Genomic DNA, 24,263 nt, shown 5'->3' on the forward strand with positions numbered 1-24,263 from the left:
ATTTATTAAATTAAATATAAAATGAAATTTTAAAGCTAGTTTCCACATTATGTACATCTCTTTATTGGGCTGTTATCTGGAGAAGGAGATGCTATAGATAACATTTTGTAGTATTAAAGGGCATCATGCATTGAAGACTCTTTCTTCAAAAAATTTTCATTTACCTTCATTTGCCAGATCATTTTAACTCTTAATTGTTGGATGTTCCAACTATGATTATTGAAAAGTGACAATTATAATTATGTTTTCTCTACTTTGTAGGAATCAATTAGTGATTTTTACTGGTATTACTCTGGGAAAGATGTAATTGATGAACAAGGACAACGAAATTTTTCTAAAGCAATTCAAGTGGCAAAACAGGTCTTCAACACTCTTACAGAATATATCCAGGTAAGTATATTTCTGATACCATAACCACACATACACATACACATACACACACACACACACACACACACACACACACACACACACACTATTAAGAAGTATGATGCATTTGTATTTCATTCTTTGTAGAAACACATTTTGTACTTCACATATTATGTGAACTATAAATCACTATGTATATTATATATATATGTATGTACATACATATATATATGTATAATTAGATTCTTTTATCTCTTTTTACATTATCTTGACTGATAGTTCTTAATCCATCAGTCAATCAAGGAGCATTTAAGTGCTACTGAATGCTGGAGGCTATACTAAATGATAAGAGATGCACATGCACAGAAAAAACCAATCCCTATATGTACAAGATAATTACATTCTAATGGGAAAGATAACAAATGTGTCTATGTGTGTATGTGTATATATCTGTATATAGATCTATATATAGAGAGAGACATATATAGACATGAATATTTTCACATAAAAATATGTAGAGAATATAGAATAAAAACTTTCATAAAATAATAGAATAAAATAGAATAAAAACCTTAATAGCTTAAAATTGCACTAACATTGAAGGTGTATATATAACATATACATAATACATATACATTCAAATGTGTGTATTATATATGTGTGTATAAAACATACATATACATATACATATAAACACACAAACATACACATATCAATTAAATACAAGATAACTTAGCAGGAAAATCACTAGTTCTTTAGGATCAGGAAAAGCTTTGTATAGAAGGTAGTCTTTTGACAGAGGCACATTTTATGCATGTGGAACAAATAGGCATGGATCAAAGAGTTTAGATGGGGAAGTAATGAATAGTGAGGCTGTGAATTCAGGCAGGAACAAGCTGTGAAGGGTTTTTAAAAGCTAAACAGAAGAATTAATATATTATTTTAGAAGTAATTGGGAGCCCCCGGATTTAATCGGTCATATCTCTCCTCAAGAGAAGTAAATTTGGCTGATATGTTGTATATGATTGACTTGAATCAAGGAAAACAATTAAAAGGCTTCATAATATTCTGATGATGAAAATTTGATTTGAAGAAGAAGCTATGTGAATAGAAAGATGTGGTCAAATGCAAAAGGTTTGTGGAAAAAGAAATGATAAAATGTTTAACATACAATGTGGGAGAGAGAGTGAGTAAGGTTTCCAAGATAATGCCATTGTCATGAAACTGGAAACCTGGAAGGATGGTGACACCTTTAACCAAAATAGGGAAATAGTTTGGAAAAGGTAGTTTTTGGGAAAAGACAATGAATTCATTTTTAGACATATTAAGATTAAGATGTCTTTAGAACAATCAGTTTCAAATGTCTAATGAGCAATTTGGTCAGTTGAGATTGAAGCTCAGAGAAGTCACTGGTCCAGTTGTAGTCATCTTAATAAGCAATTAAGTGGTAAGAGTGGCAGATCTAGAGTTAGGAAGATCTATCTTCTTGAGTTCAAGATCAATCCTTTTTTAAAAATTTTTATTTATTTTTAATACACTTTGCTTTATGGATCATGTGGGGAGAGAAAAATCAGAGCAAAAGGGAAAAACCAAGAGAGGAAAAGAAAAACAGAAAAAAAAAAAAGTAAATATAAATATGGCACATTAGTTCTTTTTCTGGATGCAGATGCATTTTCTGTCCAAAATCTATTGAGATTGCTTTGGATGTTTGAACCACTGCGAAGAACCAAGCCTTTCATAGTTGATCATTGCACATTCTTATTGTTATTATATATAATATATTTCTGGTTCTTCTTGTTTCACTCAGCATCAGTTCAGAAAATCTTTGCTGGTCTTTCTAAAATCAGCTTGTTCTTCATTTTTCATAAAAAATAATATTCAATTATCTTCATAAACCATAACTTGTTCACTCATTCCCCAACTGATGGGCATCTACCCCACTTTCCAGTTCTTTGCTACTACAAAAAGCTGCTATAAACATTTTTGCACATATGGGTACTTTATCCTCTTTTATGATTTTCTTGGGATACACACTCAGTAGTGGAACTGCTGGGTCAAAAGGTACACACAGTTTTATAGCCCTTTGGACACAGTTATAGATTGCTCTCCAGAATGGTTGGATCATTTCACAATTCCACCAACAATGCATTAGTGGCCCACATCCTGTCCAACATTTATTGTTCTCTTTTCCTGTCATCTTAATCAATCTGAGAGATGTGAGGTGGTACCAGAGTTGCTTTAATTTACATTTCTCTAGTCAATTTTTGATTTAGAGCATTTTTTCATATAACTATAATTGGCTTTAATTTTGTCATCTGAAAATTGTCTGTTCATATCCTCTGACAATTTATCAATTGGGGAATGACTTGTACTCTTATAAATTTGATATAGTTCTTTATATATTTTAGAAATGCGACCTTTATCAGAAATACTGGCTGTAAAGATTTTTTTCTAGCTTTGTACTTCCCTTTTGATATTGTTTCTGTTGGTTTTGTCTGTGCAAAAACTTTTGAATTTAATATGATCAAAGTTGTCCATTTTGCCTTTTACAATATTCTCTAGTTCTTCTTTGGTCATAAATAATTCCCTTCCTCAAAGATCTGATAGGTAAATTAGCCCTTGCTCTCCCAATTTGTTTATGGCATCATCCTTCATGCTCAAAACATGTATCCATTTTGATTTTATTTTGGTATGGGGTGTGAGACATAAGTCTATTTTCTAGTTTTCCCAGCATTTTTTGTTAAAAAGTGAATTCTTACTCTGGAAGCAGGATTTGGGGGTTTTATCAAATACTAGATTACTATAGACCTTGCTTATTGTGTTATGTGTATCTAATCTATCCCACTAATCCACTACTCTATTTCTAAGCCAGTGCCAAATGGTTTTGATTACTGCTGCTTTACAATATAGTATAATACAATACAGTACAGTAGTGCTAAGCTACCATCCTTTGTTGTTGTTGTTTTTTTTTCATTGATTCCCTTGATATTCTTGACCTTTTGTTTTTCCAAATGAATTTTGTTATTATTTTCTCTAATTCTATAAAATAATTTTTTGGCAGTTTGATTGGTATGGCACTAAGCAAGCAGACCAATTTAGGCAGAATTGTCATTTATATTGTATTAGCTTGGACTATCCATAAGCAATTGATATTTTTCCCATTGTTTAGATCTCACTTTATTTGTGTGAGAAGTATTTTGAATGTGTTCATATAGTTCTTGGGTTTGTCTTGGCAGGTAGATCTCCAAATATTTTATTTTTTCTACAGTTATTTTAAATGGAATTTCCTTTTCTATCTCTTGTTAATGAGCTTTGTCAATAACACATAGAAATATAGATGATTTGTGTGGGTTTATTTTATATCCTGAAACTATTCCAAAGTAAATTGTTTCAAGTAGGTTCTTTGATGATTTTCTGGGATTCTTTAAGCATATTATCATATCATCTGCAAAAAATTATAGTTTTATCTCCTTTGTGCCTGTTCCAATTATTTTCCTTTTTTTTTTTCTGTTGCTAAAACCAACATCTCTATTACAATGTTGAATAATAGTGGTGATAATGGGCATCCTTGTTCTACCCCTGATCTTATTGGGAATGCATTCAATTTCTCTCCATTAGAAATAATGTTTGCTATGGGTTTTAGATATGTACTGTTTATTATTTTAAGGAAAGCTTCCTTTATCCCTTGTTTTCTAGTATTTTTAATAGGAAGGATGCTGTGTTTTTTCAAAATAATATATATTTTTCTTGTTTACCTTTCTATTTTTTTCTTGAGTCCTGTGTTTGTAGTTTCAATTTTCTGTTTAGTTTTGTTTTTGTTTTTGTTTTTTTCAATACCAATGATCGAAGATTTCTTACTTCATTGAAGATGCATCTCCTCCCCTGAAAGATGATGCTTAGTCTAGCTGGGTCGTGAATTCTTGTAACCCTAGGTCCTTTGGCTTTCAGAATATGGTGTTCCAGGCCCTCTGATACTTTTAGAAGCTGCCAGATCCTGAGTATCTTGACTGTTGCAACTTGATATTTGAATTAGTTTTGTCTTTTAGCTTACAGCATTTTCCCCTTGAGATTGTAGTTTGGGAATTTCTCAGCAATGTTCCTTGAGGTTTTCCTTGTGGGATCTTTTCCTGGAGGTGATCAATGGATTCTTTCAATGAGTATTTCTTTCTATGTTTTTAGAATATCTAGGGCAGCTTTCTTTAGTAATCTCTTGTAGAATGCTATCCAGGATCCTTTTTTAGTCATGGCCTTCAGATAGTCCAATCATTTTTATATTGTCTCTTGTGCATCTATTTTCCAAGTCAGCTGTTTTTCCAGTGAGGTATTTCACATTTTCTTCCATTATTTTTAGTTTGATTTATTCTTGCTGTCTCACAGAGACATGAGCTTTCATTTGCCCCATTCTAATTTTTAAACCTGTGATTTTCTTCAATTAGTTTTTGTATCTTTTTTCCATTTAGTTAAATTGTACTTTTTAAGGAGTTGTTTTCTTTGGTCGCTTTTTTTTCCTTCTTTTTCCAAGCTGTTGACTCTCTTATGAATTCATCTCATTTCTTTTATAATTTTTTTCTTCTGCCTCTATTATTTGCTTCTTAAAAGTCTTTTATGAGCATTTCCAAGAAGCCTCTTTGGGCTTGAGATCAATTCATTGCATTTTTTGAGATTTTTTTCTGTGGACATTTTGTCCTCTGAATTTGTGTTTTGGTCTGTCTGTCACTACAGTAGCTTTCTGTAGTCAGAACAGTTCTGTTCCTTGTTAATTTTCTTTCCTGTTTCTTGTTCATTTTCTTTCCTTTTCTTTCTTCTTCTTCTTTTTTTTTTTTTTTTTTTTTTGTTTTTTGTTTTTTTCTTACTTTTAAGGTCAAGTTCTGCTCCTGGAGAAAGGAGGGCACTGTCTCAAACTTCCTGTGGATCTCTGAATCTAGGCTTGTAACATAGGGCCCCTTGTGTTTGCAGGGGATAGCTTTGTCTACTCTGTTCGGGAAACAGCCTGGTTTCTCATAGTTTGCTTTCTGAGCTGGGATTAGAAGCTGCCTCACTGCTTTGCTCCTCTACTGAGCCAGGATTGAGGGTCTTAGTTGCTGATTTGCTCTGATTAAAATCCTCTCACCTGCTTTCCCAGAGTCTGTCTGAGCTGGGTTGAACACTTTTTTCACCCAAGTGAGACTGATCTTTCTTGAAGTTTTTCTAGTCTGTCTTGAGCTAGAGAGTGGTTTCATTCTGTTTAGAGGCTTGGTTTCATGAGTTATTTTTGAGGGAAACTGGGAGAATTTGAGCCGCTTTCTAGTTTTATTTCACCATCTTGGCTCCATCCCAAGTGATTTTCTTGAGTTCAAATCTAGCCATTTGCAAGATCATATGACCCTGGGCAAGTCACTAAACCCCATTGTTTAGCTACCTAATCTGCAAAATGTGCCAGAAAAAAGAAATGGCAAATAATTTTAGTATTTTTGCCAAGAAAACCCAAATGGGATCATGAAGAATTAATTAACATCAATGAAGCATATAATGGAGTCCAACAATTATCCCTTTATCCTACTATCATCTCTTTTGTTAATACATTAACATGATGACATCTTTTTTTCAGTCAGTCAATAAACTTGTACTAAGTACCTACTTGTATGTCAGGCAAAGAAGAACTTCTTTTGTCTGGGTAAAACATACATGCAGAACATATATGTATATGTATATATGTTCTTTTTATGTATATGTGTGCATATATGTACATATATATGAATGGGCATAATGATACTTCTCATTATCTTATAATTTTATTGTGAGGAAAAGATTTATAAATTATAAAGTATAATATAAATTATCAGGTCAATAAGCATTTTGTATCAGGCAGTATGGTAAGTGCTGGTGATACTAATAATGACACACAAAAAAATCCCTATTCTCAAGGAGCTCTTCGTCTATTTTTTTTTTCTTTTTTCTTTTTTTTTTTTTTTTTGGTTATACATGTACATTTTTTTTTCACACTTCTTTATGAATCGTGTGGGGAGGGAACACAAGAGATTAAAAAAAGAAAAAAAAAAGAAAAAAAGTGAACATGTCATGTGTTGATTTACATTCAGTCTCCAGAGTTATTTCTCTGGAGTTTTCTTTCCAAAGTTTATTTGGATTGCCTTGGATCACAGAACCACTGAGAAGGACCAAGTTTTTTCATAGTTGACTATCACACAATGCTATTGTTACTATATGCAATGTATTCCTGGATCTGTTTGTTTTGCTCAGCATCAGTTCATGCAAATCTTTCTAGATCTTTCTCAAATCAGTTTGTACATACATTTTTATAAAATAATAATATTCCATTACTTTTATATACCATAACTCATTCAGCCATTCCCTACTTGATGGGCATCTACTCATTTTCCAATTCTTTGTTAACCACAAAAAGAGCTACTACATACATTTTTGCACATGTATGTCCTATCCCTTTCTGGGATACAGATCCAGTAGTGGCACCTCTAGGTCAAAGGGTATACAGTTTTATACCCCTTTGGACATAATTCCAAATTGCTCTCCAGAATTGTTGGATCATTTCATAACACCAATAATGCATTAGTGTCCCAGTTTTCCCATATCCTTTCCAACATTTATCATCATCTTTTCCTGTCACTCTAGCCAATGTAAGAGATAAGAGAGATGTTTTAATTTGTATTTCTCTAATCAATAATGATTTAGAGCAATTTTTCATATGACTATAGATGGCTTTAATTTCATCATCTGAAAATTGTGCATATCCTTTGACCATTTGTAAATTGGGGAATGACTTGTATTCTTATAAATTTGACACAGTTCTTTATATATTTTAGAAATAAGGCCTTTATCAGAAATACTGGCTGTAAATTTTTTCCCAACTTTGTACTTAGTTCCCTTTTAATCTTGATTATATTGATGAGCTCTTAGTCTAATGGAGAAAAACTTTATATAAACAACTGTGCAAACAAGATGTATATGAAAAATTGGAGATAATCTTAGAAGGAAGACACTATGATTACAGAAAATAGGAAAACACTTCTTAAAGAAGGTAAGGCTTGAAGAAAGTCAAGAAAAACTAGGAAGTAGACATGAAGAGGAGGAAATACTTGGCATTCTGTAAGGAACAGGGAGTAAGTTCTCAGAGATTTGAAAGGGAGGAAATGACTATGATATGAAAGGGCTTTTAGAATGCCAAAAAGAAGATTTTGTATCTGTTCTTAGAAGTAATATGTAGCCAGTAAAAACTTTTTGAATTGGAAGTCATACCTATACTTCAGGAAAAGAAATTTGACAGCTGAGTCAAATCAAATCAACAAATCAAAACAATAAGAACAAGTTCTTAAACTTTTTTCTACTCATAACCCCTTTTCAGCTGAAAAAAAATTTATGCGAACCTGGGTATGTAAGTGTATAAAATAGATATACAAATCAAACTATATTTCACAATCCCCACATTCAATAACGCAAGTCAATGGGGTTGTAACCCACAATTTAAGAAGCTTTGGACTAGAATGGGAAGAGACTTGAAGTAAGAAGCCCACCTAGGAGGGAGGGCCTGCACTATTAATGATAGTGTTAAAGTTGATAAAAGGCATATGTCAAGAAAGAAAACAGTGAAACTTAACAACTGATTGTATTTGAGAGGTAAGAGAAAATGAAGAGTTGAGAATGGTATCTATGTGAGCCTGAAGGCCTTGAATGATGATTGTCCTCCAATAATAATAGGGAAGTTAGAAGGAGTAAATTGTTTCAGAAGACAATTAGTTGAGTTTTAAACATATTATTTAAGATTTAGTCATCTGTGTTGAGCTGTCTAATATTCTTTTGGATATTGTTGTTGTTATTATTTTAATAGTATAGTCATTTTTTCTGATCACTACTGGGAAATCTAAGAGAAGCAGTTGGCAGGATTTGTGATTCTTGAAGAAGGTAAGGCTTGAAGAAAGTCAAGAAAACTAGAAGTCAGAGATGAAGAGAAGGAAGTGGTTGGAATTCTGTAAGGAACAGGGAAACTACTCATCAAACTAATAAAATCACACATCTTTAATGTATTGAAGCATATATAATAATTAGTAATATACTGAATTATATTTCTTTGTATATCTAACAAAATATATTTTACATTTACACATACAGATGTGTAGTATGTACAGTATATTTATGTGCATAAAAATACACTTTAATATATCATGAATTCCATGGAATATAAGAAGCATTTATTATTTTCTCTATATTGTATAAAGGAAAATAGTATCTTGCAATTAGGATTCTAATATGCATGTGCCTATACTTCATCTGTAAAAATTTTCCTAATGCTTTACACAGTTTATTGATTTCACATAAAATAAGCATGAGAAATAAAATCATCATGCCCATAATTTTTCATTTTTAATAGCATCATATTCTGCTTTGTGGAGTTAATCAAATGAAATTAATCTTTTAAAATATATATTAATTACACAGTTGCCAGCTGTAAAATAAAGGGAAATATTAATATGATTTGCTTTCTTTAAGAAGAGCTGATCTGAATTGCTGTTTTTGCTATATTTTCCATAATTTTTTTTATTTTTTCTAACCCTGAGAATTGTTTTGGATTCCCAATAGATTGGTAATGACTTCTTATTAGTATAAATTTATTTTTTCCTCTGTGAAGATAATGAAAGCAAATCTACATAAAAGTCAAAGGGTTTATGTTTCTGTTTTATCACTGAATCTTAAATCATGGGTTGACTTTAATGGAAGAGCAGAATATGAAAACCTTTGAGAAATTCAGTTATGATTAATTTCAACAAGTCATATAGAAAACTACATTTATCACCTTAAAATATAATATATATATATATATATATATATATATATACACATATATATATATATATATACACATATATACATATATATATGTTAATTTTCATTAATAGTCCCTTCTCCTAAGGGCACATGAATGATTTTATACATATACATATTTATTTATATATGAATATATATATATATTTATATAAATAGAAACACACACATATATACGCATATGTGTACCAAGTTCAGCTTCTGTTACTGTAGAATATAATTTATCATTAATGCTGCATTTTTCTTGTTCTGCTCTTTATGTTATAGGGTCCATGCACTGGAAATCAGCAGAGTTTGGCACATAGCAGGCTTTGGGATGCAGTGGTTGGTTTTCTACATGTATTTGCTCATATGCAAATGAAGTTGTCTCAGGTATTTTATCTATTACCCTTCAAAACCTTCATTTGCAAAAGTATATAGTCCTGTCAGTTTAATCATACTTCGTATAGGCATCCTTTTAATCTAACCATATCTAATATCTAATATCTAATGATATTGTATCATTCCTTGTTTTCTTCTTGAATTTTGTTTTATTTTTTTAATAAAATGAAGGATCATTGTACTACGTAGTTGACTTTTACAAAACTGAAGTGAGTAAAATATGTTGAAAAATGTAGTAGTTTGTAGAAATACTTTTTAAATGAAATATTCAAAATACTATATATATTTCTCAGTGTCCTTATGACCTCATTTCTTCAGAAATGCTTACTTAAACCTTCTTACTTACTGAAAAAGGAATTTCTAGCCTGGTCATGCTAAACTTGTTTGCTTCACTAGAATGAAAGCAATTTCCTTATAGAATCATATACAAGAAGGTGTTGGTGTCAGTTTATCTTTAACAGTAAATTTAACATTAGGAAATCCATAGAAATATAATGAATTAATTCTAAAGGCCAATAACTATATCTTAAAGATTTTCATACTGCTACTTCACACTGTTTGGTAATAACTTTTTGAAAGAAGACATGTTTTCTTCTTTGTTTACTTTGTTTTAAAATTATAGAGAAATAGTTTAAAAACTATAAAATTGTAATACAAGTAATAGTATTATATAACTTCTTGATAGCCTATAATGCAATTATAATACTTATATCTTGAGATATGAAATATATACAAGGGCATTGATTTTTGACATAATAGTAAATATTTAAACTTAAAATCATTTAATAATAATTCTTATCCGACTTCTATGCATGGTAATAATATAGCAGTAAACTAATTTTTGAAATACAAATAATTGCTCATAATTTCAAGCAATCAACTTTTATACTTCAATAGAAATCTCATCACAAATGTTTTCAAAAGAATGAATTTTTATTTTCATGTTTTATAATATGAGGCAACATGATATAATCAATAGAGTGCTCAAATTGAAGTCAAGAAGATTAAGTTCAAGTCTCACTACTAAAAATTATTAGCTATGATCATTAGTGAGTTAATTAACATCTTTAGCCTCAGACACCTATAAACTTTATAAATTATAGAAAGACTGTCATATATATGCATTTTATATACTAAAGGAATCACAAATCCTTGATATGTGAACATATGATATAACTTAGCAGTTATCCATATAGAATGAGGTACTAACCTCTGAGGATAGTTTTCCACAGTAGAGGGAGAATCATTCAAAATGCTGTAATTTTAATATGTGTCAGAAGTCAGGTGATTTAGAATGATACCCTATGCCAAGAAAAACAATTATAGCGTTTGGAATAATAAAGATATTTGTAAAAATTTCTATATACAAATATATTTTATATGATATCAGGCAAATACTATAAAAGTGGAAAATATGAAGGCAAGAAATTAGTAAGTTATAACTTATTTTTATGTTATATCTTTCAAATCCTAAGTTATTTTGCAAAATGCAGTGATTTATGTAATTTTAAAGATTTGTTACATATCTGAGCATATGTAATTCATCATATCTCCTTCATTTATGAAATAATATAATTGCATTTGTTAGGATTTATTAAGATTCTATAGCATAATAAGGCAGATAGACAAATCACAAAATGAATTTCAATTGAGAAGATTTTTCAATAATGAAGTGTTTCTACATAATTCTATGGAGTTGCCATTTTAAAAAGTTTAACAGTATTCTTAATTACTAAAATGATTTTGATGGTCTTTTAAAAATAATACTTATATTAATATATCATCATGTAATCTGTAACTTATTAGTCTTTTCAGCTTTTAATGTTTCCTCTTTAATAATGTTATCAAAATCCACCTTCATGTAAATTATGGGAATTCTAGTTCTCTCTATAGTTAATTTAGTGTGAATACCTAGTACATTTTCCCTCAATCTTCTTTAACAATATGTCTTATATTAGCATATTAACGTGATGTTACATGTTGAATTAATGCTATAGTTCAAATACTCTGACAAAGAGTGTGTTAATGTTGTGTGAATTGTTTTATCATATAGTTTTTAAAGTATAATGTTAATGTTTGCAGGATTCCAGCCAAATTGAGTTGTTGAAAGAATTAATGGATCTTCAGAAGGATATGGTGGTCATGTTGCTGTCCATGTTGGAAGGTAGCTTTGATTAATCAGAAATGCAAGTACTATAGCATAGTCTTATATTTTCTGATTTAGTGATCATAAAATTCAAAATGCTACTTTTTGGAGATTTAGCTATTGAACAGTGGTTCTCAAACTTTTTTGCTCTCAGGTATCTTTACATACATAAAAATTAATGAGGACTTTTCCCTCAAAAGCTTTTGTTTACAAGGACCTTGCTTATTATTATTATTTGCTGTAGGAGAAATAAAATATCAGTATTATTCTGAACTCATGAACTCCCTAAGAGAATTAACAGGATCCCCAGGGGTCCTTGGACTATACTTTAAAAACCACTATTCTAGAAAATTGTACACATCACCTGGAAATTATTCTTATTCTGTGTTGCTTCCTAACAACTTAATCACCTTTCCTTCTAATTTACTTTAAAATTCTATCCTTTTATTGCATATCTCTAAAAATTAAAGATATTTTTGCTTACCTTATGGGGGATTGTCATGAGGATTGAGCTTTTCAACATGTGGAAAATAAACACATTTAACATTAATCAATTGATAGTGATTAAAAATACCTTAAAATCAAAGGGAGAATAGAACATTGGCTTTTTAAAGACTATCAGATTATAAGATATTTTTTAAGCCTATGGGTTTTTTAAACTATAATTTCATTCACACTTTATGCTATGAACAAAGAAATTTTCATTTTAATGTACTTTTTTAAGAGATGTCATCTCAAATTGCCAGCTGTTTTTCAGATATGCTGGGGTTAAAACTTGGTTAAGACTGATAAAGTTAGAATTCTAGTTTCACAAGTGACAACAGTAATTTTTAATCATTGGCACTGAAAATAGGTAACTCTGGGCACTTAAGGCACGTATGCTATTTTCAATGTTTTCTTTTTTTTCCCCTCTTCCTTTTATCTCTATCCTTTTTTTTTTTTTTTTTTTTGTCACAATTAATTTTTCTTTATTTTTTTTGGATGTTTTGGATACCAACATCACTCATATGCATTGCTTAATCATTATTTACTTGATTAAAGAAATTATTTCTAGTCTAATGTGTCAATGTGTTTAACTTTATTGCATTTGATGCATTTGTTGAGTAGCAATAGTTTCTGCATGTCCTCTTGCCATGAGTTTCTACGTCTTGATACAAATTTAAAGTTCAGTCGAAGTAAATAACTTGAGACCTTCTGTTTTATAAAAAAGTCTTCCATGCATCCATTACCTAGGTTCATATATTACTAATTGTATAACATTTTTCAGTAAAAAATAATAAATATATTTGGTAATTCTGTAAATTTCCATAATATCTAATCTCTCTCAGCATACTATTGCTTTATTATGCCTCATTGACAGACATGCTTGTGGAATAAGGCACTGGAAATATCCTTAGAGTCATCTTTTATATTGGTGGTAGAATAGTGACCAGGGGTTGCTTCCTTTTCTATTATATGGACAGAATATTGATTGATAGATAGATGGACAGAATATTGATTTCATTCATATTATGCCCAAAATATTATTGGAAAAGCATGTCCTAATAACATTGTAGTTTTCAAACCATATTGAATCTTATTGTTTAACATGGAAGTGTTTTATGTATGTTTTATGTTTATGTTTTATGTGACAAAAAAGTAAGAAGATATTCTCTGTCTATATATTGGCAAATATATTTCACTTAATATGTTTAGTAATTAGCTTTTCATCTTTGCTAAAGTATATTAATTTTGAACAAATATAATTCTTTTACCACCAGGTAATGTTGTTAATGGAACCATTGGAAAACAGATGGTAGATATGCTGGTAGAATCTTCCAACAATGTAGAGATGATTCTAAAGTTTTTTGACATGTTTTTAAAACTAAAGGATTTAACTTCTTCAGATACATTCAAAGAATATGACCCTGATGGCAAGGGCATTATTTCTAAGAGGGACTTTCATAAGGCAATGGAAAGTCACAAACACTATACTCAATCAGAAACTGAATTTCTTCTATCTTGTGCGGAAACAGATGAAAATGAAACCTTAGACTATGAGGAATTTGTGAAACGTTTCCATGAACCTGCCAAGGACATTGGCTTCAATGTTGCTGTCCTCCTGACCAATCTTTCTGAACACATGCCCAATGATACCCGGCTACAGACTTTCCTTGAATTAGCAGAAAGTGTATTGAATTATTTTCAGCCTTTTCTAGGCCGCATTGAGATTATGGGCAGTGCAAAACGCATTGAAAGAGTTTATTTTGAAATCAGTGAGTCCAGCAGAACCCAGTGGGAGAAGCCACAAGTTAAAGAATCCAAAAGGCAATTTATTTTTGATGTCGTCAATGAAGGAGGGGAGAAGGAGAAGATGGAACTTTTTGTTAATTTCTGTGAGGATACCATCTTTGAAATGCAGCTAGCTGCACAGATCTCAGAATCAGATTTAAATGAACGATCAGTAAACAAAGAAGAAACTGAAAAAGAGAATCCTGAAGAACAGGAGCCTCGAATGGGCTTTTTTTCCATTATGACTGTTAAATCAGCTCTCCTTGCTCTTAGGTACAATATCTTAACCCTGATGAAAATGCTCACTTTAAAAAGCCTTAAAAAACAGATGAAAAAAGTAAAGAAAATGACCATGAAGGACCTGGTCATGGCCCTCTTTTCATCTTATTGGAGTATTTTGGTGGGCCTCTTACATTTCATATCCAGTGTTTTCAGAGGCTTTTTTCGTATCATGTGCAGCTTGCTGCTGGGAGGTAGCCTGGTAGAAGGTGCTAAAAAGATCAAAGTTGCAGAACTTTTGGCCAATATGCCAGACCCTACCCAGGATGAAGTACGAGGTGAGGGAGAAGAGGGGGAAAGGAAGGCTATAGAAATGGCCCTACCCACTGAAGATCTAACTGACCTAAAAGAATTAACAGAAGAAAGTGACTTACTGTCAGATATTTTTGGCTTAGACCTAAAGAGAGAAGGAGGTCAATATAAGCTAATTCCTCACAATCCAAATGCTGGCTTGAGTGATTTAATGAGTAACCCAATCCCTGTCCCTGAAGTTCAAGAAAAATGCCAGGTAATCTGTTTAATTCATATCCTTTCTGATCTTTGGGGGAAGGGGGGACTATAGAAGATTTAGCTTGATATTGTTACTCTTATAAATGTGTACCAGTGTTGTTTTGGGAGGAGGAGAAGAGTAGTTTTTTTTTAATTACCAGATTACCAAAGGATTATTGACATTTTTAGTGAAGAGATGATCAGATTCTTCATAATGGTTTATTTTTTCTTAATAGTAAGAACAAAACTAATATCCTGGAAGTTTTATCCTGTCAGTCAGATAAACAATCAATCATTAAACATTTATTTATTCTATACTGAACTAAGTGCTAAATAAGGGATTATGGAAGAATACCCCAAAAAAGCTAAACCTTTCCTAGATTGCCTTCACTTTTTTCTCTTTGTGCTTTTGGTGATTTCATCTCTTCCCTTGTGTTCAGTAATCAGGCAACTTTATTCAGTTAATCCTAAATTTTGTATACCTAGCTCCAGTATTTCCTCTGAACATTTGTACTTGTATTCTCTGCTGTCTGCTAACCTCAGCATGTTAAAACTGAACTCATTATCTTTTCCTGAAAATCGACTCTATCAAATTATTTTTTCTGTTCATGTCACTGCCATTCTCCCTATATGTAACAAAACCTTAGAACTGTATTCAAAACTTTTCTTTCTTCCTTATCCTGTATATTCAAGCATTTGTCAGGCCTATAAATTCTTTATCTACAATATCTCTTTCTCTTGTCCCTTCCTTTCTATATTACCACCACATTAGTTTAGATCCTCATTACCTGAACAATTGGAATAACATTATGCCTTCCCTCTTTCACTTCATCCATCTTAGAATCATCAAATTAATCTTCCTAATAGATTTAGGTACAGTATTTCCTCACTAATTTTTTTTTTTTTGGCTCCCTCTTGCCTTTAGGACAAAACATACTCCAATTTGGGATTTAAAACCTAGCCAGGATGTTTTCAACATCTTCAGCTTTATTTTGTTATACTTCCCTTCACACATTTAACTTTTAAGTAAAATCAGACTACTACATCTTTCCCAATCTCATTTTCCCATTTACCTTTTTATACTTGTGCAGGCCATTCACCATTCCATTAATAAACATGGTATTCCAAAAGTCTCACTCAGTACCACTTTAAACTATTGAAGCTTCTTCCTCATTTCTAAATAATCATATCTTTTTCTTCCTTCAAGTTTGAGTTCAGATTCTCCCTTTTCTATGAAGGCAGACCTGATTTTGCCAGATGAACATAATCTTTCTTCTCAGATTTTCCTACAGCATTTTCTTTAGATAGTTCCTTTGGCCCTACCACACTCTTAATTCATCTTATATGCATACATGTGTTAATCCTGCCCCTTCACCAAGCTGTAAACTGCCGTATTAGAGCAGAGTCTGCAGAGTCTCTGTTTGTATCTCCATTGCCTAGGACAGATCTTTGCACACATGCATTTAATATGTAATGAGAAGTTAATGCATAATTACATATGTTATTAAGTGTTAAGCTGCTTAGTATATATCAGTTCAATGGTTATTAATAAAAAGGATAAATAAATCATTGTGGATAGATTAGTCCTTAGGTTAAAATACCATGAAGTACATAAAGTCAGAGTATTATTTTAAGCATGGATAAAATTTATCTGTAAGAAGGAAATAATAAGGGAGAAGAGTTTATTCTTAGATGGGAAGTGAATAATATGAGCTAAGTCATAGAGAAGAAAATGAGCATGGTATCTTTTGCAGTATAGTCAAGGAAACACTGTGACTAAAAGAGAATGTATACCTTAAATAGAATGAAATGCAGACAGAAAAGATTAGATTTGATCCTAGAGACACTGGGGAATCATTGATAATGTTTGGCATATGAGTGCATGTCTCTTTAATCTCATCTCTAGGTTATTTGCAATATTTCTTAGATTTTCTTTCTTCCCACTAATCCTTTCAAGGAACAGAAAGTGAAAGAAGATGAAAAGGAAGAGAAAGAAGAAATGAAATCCGAACCTGAAAAAGCAGAGTAGGTATAATGGTACATGCTGCCTTTTCCTTGGCTTCAAAAACTTTTTTTAAAGTCTTCCATCTGCCTAAACACTCTCACTGCATCTTGCAAAGGTTCTTTCAACTCTAAATCTATGATCTTAAGTTCTCAGAAAACATCAGCCCTATATGAACTTTGTAACAATATATTTATTCCTAATAATATAATTCTTATGGTCTTAAGCCAGTTAACTGATATTAAGCTGTCTTACTTCTGACTTTTTCTTTGTCCTCCTTCTCAGAATATATTATCTTTAGCTTATAACTATAGGAGTTTGGGCTTGATGTTATTCACATATATTTTCTTGCCTCTCCACAAGAACCAAAAATTTCACTTATTCCTTATTTTCTGCCCAATGCAATCATAGCTTGAGAGAAAAAAAAATTGTCTTTAATATGATACTATTTTAGTCTGTGTTATTTAGATTACTATATTTTGATCCTATGTCTATCTTGTTTAGACAAGTGAACAGAAAAGATTTGTTTAGTTAAAATCAATAGACTCTCATATTAGTGTTTTTTTGAACATTTCAACTAACTGTCAATCATTATAGTCATATAATAAAACAATGAAAACTTGTCACTCAGGTTTTTCTAAATCATTGATTTTCTGCTAATCATAACATTCTATAAATTTCTACATCTTCTTGAGATATTCTATATCTTTTCACCTTCATTTTTATTTTCTGCTGAGCTTTATTGATTTTATGCCCTGGCTTCAGCTTCCTATCCCATGATTATCTTCCTAAACTATTCATGTATGAGGAGATGAGGATTGAACAATTTAATTTAAGCGTATGCATTGGAGTGCACATATCAACACTAGATGTTCTAAAATATGAGAAAAATATCAATTTAGGAGAAGTCTAAATTTTATCACTAATATATAAATGTATCATTGGAGATTATGATTCTGTGCTATCATTTTTAGGTATCTAATCACAATGTTTTATTGCAGTATATACTAGAAAATGACATTGAGGTTATATATACCTGTAAAAAATTCCTCTTCAGTTTTTATGTTCTTTTTGAAAAATAGCAGGAGCAACAGCCAAAAAAAAAACCCTCTCAAAATAACCCAATTTCATTTTTCTTTGCAACAAATTGCTATTCTAAGCCCTTATAATACCAATTGGACTTGATATTTAGTGACTACAAAATTTTTTAAAAGAAGCTGTTGTGCTTTCATTGGTTCTTCCTCATGCCTGGAATGGTCTTTCACCTCATCTCCACCTCCTGGCTTCTCTAGCTTACTTCAGGGTCCAGATAAAAATCTCATCTTTTACAGGAAACCTTTTTTGATAGCCCATAATTCTACATTCTTCCTTCTGTTGATTACTTCTTATATAATCTGCATATAATTTGTTTGTACAGAGTTTTTTGCATGTCTTCTTCCACATTCAACTATGAGCATAAAAGGCATGGACTATCTTTTACCTTTCTTTGTATTCCTTGTGCTTAGCACAATGTCTGGCACATAGTAGGCACTTCATAAATGTTCAGTAAATTTTTGACTGATAGAATGTAAATCTAAAGTTTCTTTAGGTTTATAAAATTGGGGAAAGGAAAGGGTTGTTTTTTTCCTTATTTTTTAAAAATCAAACTTAGACTTCAATGAATTATTTACCTCAGATTGAGACCTTCAGACTTAGGCATTTAGGTTAAAATTGAAATTAGAAGAGAAAAAAAGTCACAGAGATAGTAAGTAGAAGATAAAGGAGTTCTAATTCCAGATCTGAGACCCCAGCTGGATCAATATATCCTCTGTTCAGATAACAATTGAACAATATCAAACTCAATATTTTGTCTTCATCTTGATCCTTTTCCCTAAGCTCTCAAACATCACTGTTATCATGAATTAAAAAGTTCAATCTTTTGTACAGTATTCCCTTCCTAGCATATACTCACCAGAATGAATATTGTTTTTCTAAAGTTTAATTTTAAGATAAAATATTAATATTTAAATGTGAACATAGAGTTATAGTCAATTAGAAAGTACATATAATGGCTCCTAATTTTACTAAGTATATCTGAATATTAACAGAGACCTCAGCATTGCTTTGATTCTATAGGTCAATAGACTTTCCATGCCTTTCCCTGTCAATGTAGTAAACTGAAGATAGTATTGCCCTGAATATCAATGAGAAGCCTTTTGATCTTATTTTGAGAACTGTGCTGTGTTGCATACTAAAAGTTGTCTTTCATATTTATTCCTAAATTAAAATACCACATTTTTGAATTCACATTTTGATAACTTGGTATGATAGCATAGATATGCTCATTTAAATTCAATATTTTTGAAGTTAATTTTTTTCATATTATACTTAAATTCATACACTTCAGATTTTAAGTAAGGCCAATAAATAAAACCCAGTATCTAAGAATTTGGCTTAAATACTCGTGAAAGCCTAGTCTACCATGATTGTTATTATTGGAGACAAAAGAAGATAAAGAAAGAGAAGAATCAAGAAGGAGAAAAAGAAGCATGATTCCACAAAATATTACAATTAAATTTAAAAGATAGTATTTAAATAGACTACAGCCTAGTTTTCTTTCACTGCTCTAAATAACCAATGGTTGCTATTTCAATATAGAGGAAATTGAAATCATATATTTGCAAAATCTACATAGTTTTTAAAGTAAATTGTTTTAGAGATGAAGAAGTTCAATTAAACAGAGGCATTTCTGATTCTCACCCAAGTTTCAGATGAGAACATTTCTATGTAGCAATTATTTTGAAAACTTTCCCACAAAGTTAAGGACCCATATTATTCTAGCACAATTTCAACATTCAGGAGAAAGATCTTGTTTTGTTTACGTGAGGATCTGAATTTTTTCTATTGTTTTAAAGACCTATATTCTAAGTAATGAAATAGCTTTTTAATTAAAAGGAACAAAATATTAATAACAGACATCACTTCAGTGTCTTGAGGATTGTGGATAGCTGGTATAAGTATTATATAAAGATGCTAAATTTTCAAGGCAGAAAATTGTTATGTTTTCAAAGTTAGTGATGCTTTTCATTTTTATAGTTTTAGATTTTATCCAAGAAAAAATTTTAAACTTATACTGGCAGAATTCAAAATTCATCCATAGTACTGCTTGACATAAGAATTACATTTTCAAATATTAACCCATATTTATTTAACATTAAGATAGCATACTTTTCAATTTCACAATTATAGTTTAAGCATTTTAGCTTATAACATTGAAATTCTTTCTAAAGCACATGTATAATTTTATATTTTTATAAGAAAAAAAGTTTTTCTAAATGTATCTTTTTTAAACATTTGAAATATTACAATACATTATAGTGTGTGTGTGTACACACACACAACATATAGGCACAAGACAAAATAAATTTTTGTCCAGTAATAAAATATACCTAGATTACATTAATAAAGGTTAACTAAAAAGAAAGCATACAACTCATTCTGCAAAAATGAGGACAAGCTGAAGGGATTTACTTATTTCTGATAATAAAATATAGCAAAAATAATCAGAAATTATTGCTCTTCATTTTATAACAGAAAACACTCCATATGTTCTAATATGAACAAAAATGTTTCCTCATTCTGAGGCAATCCAATAGAGACATTAATATTTTTCTATGAAATAGAAGAAAGGTAGAATAATTTCTGTTTCTATAATTTTTGCCTCTATAATAGTGTCAGGAAGAAATGTTAGAAGACTAAGTATAAAATTTCATCTCATTTTTCTTTCTCTTTTAATATGTTTGTTTTATTTTTCTCCTCATTTATTTTATTTATTTAATATTTTCCCCAATTACATTAAAAAAAACATTTTTTTTAAGATTTTTTTTTTTAAATTTTTGAGTTCTAGGCTCTCTTCCTTATCCCCACCCACAATTAAGGAACCACATGTGAAGTTATGCAAAACATTTCCATAAAAGTCAAGTTAGAAAGAAAACTAATTGGCCATCCTGATTATCTTAATTTTCTTTATTCAACTTAATGATATTTGATAAATATTAATCCATTATGAAATATATATGTGTATACATAGGCATATATATGATATATATTTCAAATATTGTATTCCTTTGTGAGTTTTACTCCACTTATTTGATTTGGCTAAAGTTATTTTCTTCTTCTCATAAAAAAGTATTTTTTTATGCCTTAATTTTTTCTTCCTCTCTCTTTTCCCTCCCCCTTAAGCCATAATATCCTTGAGGAGCAGAGTAAGGAGTATATATTGTTCTCTGAATGGAAAACAATGTATTTCTCCAAAAACACAATGTATTTTCTTACAGAAAAACTTTTACTCATTTAAAAATTAACTACATATGAATTAATTGATAATTACATACCATTTAACACAAGAAAACATGAATAGCTCAGAGGCAGCTAGGTGGTACATTGGATAGAGCACTAGACCTGAAGTCAAGAAGAACCTGAAATCTCAGATTTCTACAATTATGAAATGAAGAAAATAGTAACACATCTCCCAGAGTTGTGAAAATGAAATGATGTAATATTTCTAAAATACTACAGTGATTGACACATAGTTGGTGTTATACAAATATCAATTATTATTAACTATTAAATAGCTATTGAGACAGGAATGTCTTTTTATCTAATCAAGAAGAATAAAACAAAGATTTCTGCCTAAAGGGATCTCCTTTTCATTTCATTTTGTATAGATACAGATAAAGAAACAAATCCCTTCCCTCAATCTTACAGTCATTAAAAAAAATAATAAAAAAGAAATCAAGAGTCAGATCTAAGTATGCTTTTTTGAGAGGTTAAGACATTGGACTATGAAACCTGTTCTTTTCACAACATGTAGAAGGAAGCCACTGAGATGCTGTTAGCATACTCATCATATCCCTATGAGGTGCAATTCCTACCTCTAATCTTGTCTACTAGTCTGCCATTGGTTTCAGGTGTCCAAGACAGTGAATTTGTCTGCTGGCTGCCCTTGCACGAGATTTTAGGTAAAGAAGACAAAAACATAGAAGTAAGCATAACTGCCATTTATACTGAAATAGAGGCATTTTGGGAAAATTATTCATGTTGACCAAAGGAAAATGCAGGGTTTTGTCTCTGCCACCACATTTTATTATATTAATCTTAGCTTGGAAAACTGGAAATTTACTCACTTTTCAACCACAAACAAAACTTCAGCAGGTCAAGAAGCAATAAAATGTTGCTAATAGACATCACTTCCCACCTATATCTTTCTATAGTCTCTTACTTATTAAATCAATATACCTGTCCCTTAGCCCTGTTGGGATTGTGGCTGGAAGGAGGATACATTAATCTAAAGAAAGCATGTCATATGTAGTGCTAAAAATTCAAAACAACCCAACATCTTCCTAACTTCCTAGATCCTAACTCCTTTCCTTGCTTAACACACCTTTGTATGTATAGTTTATCCTATTAGAATATAAGGTCCTTAAAGTCAAAGGCTGTCTCATTTTTATATTTCTAGCCATAGTGCCTGACATACACTAAGCACTTTAAAAATGCCTGTTGATTGCTTGATTACATTCTTGTTTACAAAAACAAGACTTCTTTTTTCCAAATATGCTGGATATGTTAAGTAGAAAAAACTGACTTCAGATTTAAAATTGTATTTTTGACTTCAGAACATTATCATTAATTAAAATTACTATTCCAAGGGTCAACTAGATGATGTGGTGGATAGCACTGGCCCTGGAATCAGGAAAACCTGAATTCAAATCCAGCCTTAGATACTTAATATTTACCAGCTGTGTGACTCTAAGCAAGTCACTTAACCCCAGCTGCCTAAACAAAAATCGAAACAACAACAAAGAAAGAATAAATTAAGAATTACTGTTCCAATAAAATAGTGTTATATTGATGCTATTGATAATTTGCATTCTGTTTGTGCCCCTTTTGTTAAGTAGAAAATTTCATTCAGAGAACTATTGTGCTTGTCAATGTCAACTTCACCTGAGACTTTTATGTACTATTCATTTTTTTTACAGGGGAGAAGATGGAGAAAAGGAGGAAAAATCCAAAGAAGATAAAGGCAAACAGAAGTTAAGGCAGCTTCACACACATAGATATGGAGAACCAGAAGTCCCCGAGTCAGCATTTTGGAAAAAAATAATAGCCTATCAGCAGAAACTCTTAGTAAGTCTTTTTTACTTTAAAATTGATTGTGAAGTCATGATAATTCAAGTTGAGTAAAAATAATTAAGATTTGCATTCATTCAAAGAATTCAAAGAACATTGTCATGTTCTTTAACACTTTTCTTAATCCTATCTTCATTAATACAACATTTGAAGTAGTTTTCTTCCCCATGGCAGTTAGGCCTCTTTTCTTCCCAAACACCAAAAATTAGTGATTTTTGTCATAAAAGTCTTCAGTATGAGCTCTTATGAGTCTTTTAGCCACTAATATTCTATAAATATAAAAAATTACCAATATCTTGTCATCCCTTTCACTTCTAAGAAATGATATCTTGGACAGGGCAATTCATATATACAAACCCAGTTTCCTCCTATGTGTTAGATAACCTCTATAATTCCTTCCAATTATCAATCCCATGAAATAAAAGATGTGAAAAAATAGTTTTTTTTAATTGAATGGCAGTGTATTAGTTTGAAAGAATTATTTTTGAGATCAACAAAATATTCTCAATTTATTTAGATCTTTTCATTTCCCAGAAATGTAATCTAAAAGTATAGAGATTCCTCTCCCAGAGAATCTGAGACTGAAAGGAATCTCAGAGAATATCTACTCAAATTCTTACTGTCCAGGAATACATGGTCATCTAGCTTCTATATGAAGACCTTCACCATAAGGGAAGTAACTACCACCAATATAGCATTAATTCACTTTTGATCAGCTCTAATCGTTAACAAGTTCTTACTGATATCAAACCTAAATTTTCCTCTCTGCAACGTCTATCCATTGTTCATACTTCTAGACTTTCCAACCAAGCAAGTCTCATAAAGCCTTTTTAACAGTATTTTTTTCTCTTACTTAAATGTCAAGAAAAACTTTAGCATTCACTTTTTAAAAATATTTTCTTTTTCCCAGTTATATGTAAATTTTTTTTTTTAACTTGGAGTTCCAGATTCTCTCTCTTCCTTCTCTCCACCCTACAAGAAGGCACATTGGAAGTTATAGAAAACATTTTTATTAAAGTCATATAGTAACTATTTCCCCAAGCTCCCCCAAATAAAACCCTCAAAAAAATAAAATTTAAAAAGTATGCTTCAATCTGTATTCAGACACAATCAGTTCTTTCTCTGGGTATAGATGACATTTTTTCATCATAAATCCTTCAGAATAGTCTTAGATCATTATATTGTTGAGAATAGCAAAGTCATTCCTAGATGATCATCTCACATTACCATTTACATAGTACATTTCATTTTGCTTGAACTTGTGGAGGACTTTCCAGATTTTTCTGAGAGCATCCTGCTGATCATGTCCCATAGAATAATAACATT

At 30.9% G+C, this 24,263-nt stretch overlaps 1 protein-coding gene across 2 annotated transcripts in view; it reads left to right on the forward strand.

Moving 5' to 3' along the window:
• The window catches only part of RYR2 (ryanodine receptor 2), a 699,155-nt gene that overhangs the window by 622,337 nt on the left and 52,555 nt on the right, over nucleotides 1-24,263 (forward strand). For both annotated transcript variants that reach the window (XM_074262493.1, XM_074262494.1), the window contains 6 exons: nucleotides 262-390; nucleotides 9,469-9,573; nucleotides 11,665-11,746; nucleotides 13,489-14,786; nucleotides 16,725-16,792; nucleotides 22,787-22,934. In XM_074262493.1, the coding sequence (XP_074118594.1) occupies nucleotides 262-390; nucleotides 9,469-9,573; nucleotides 11,665-11,746; nucleotides 13,489-14,786; nucleotides 16,725-16,792; nucleotides 22,787-22,934 (1,830 nt within the window). The remainder of the gene's footprint in view (nucleotides 1-261; nucleotides 391-9,468; nucleotides 9,574-11,664; nucleotides 11,747-13,488; nucleotides 14,787-16,724; nucleotides 16,793-22,786; nucleotides 22,935-24,263) is intronic.

Source organism: Sminthopsis crassicaudata, chromosome 4 (genome assembly GCF_048593235.1).
Source record: "Sminthopsis crassicaudata isolate SCR6 chromosome 4, ASM4859323v1, whole genome shotgun sequence".
NCBI lineage: Eukaryota > Metazoa > Chordata > Mammalia > Dasyuromorphia > Dasyuridae > Sminthopsis > Sminthopsis crassicaudata.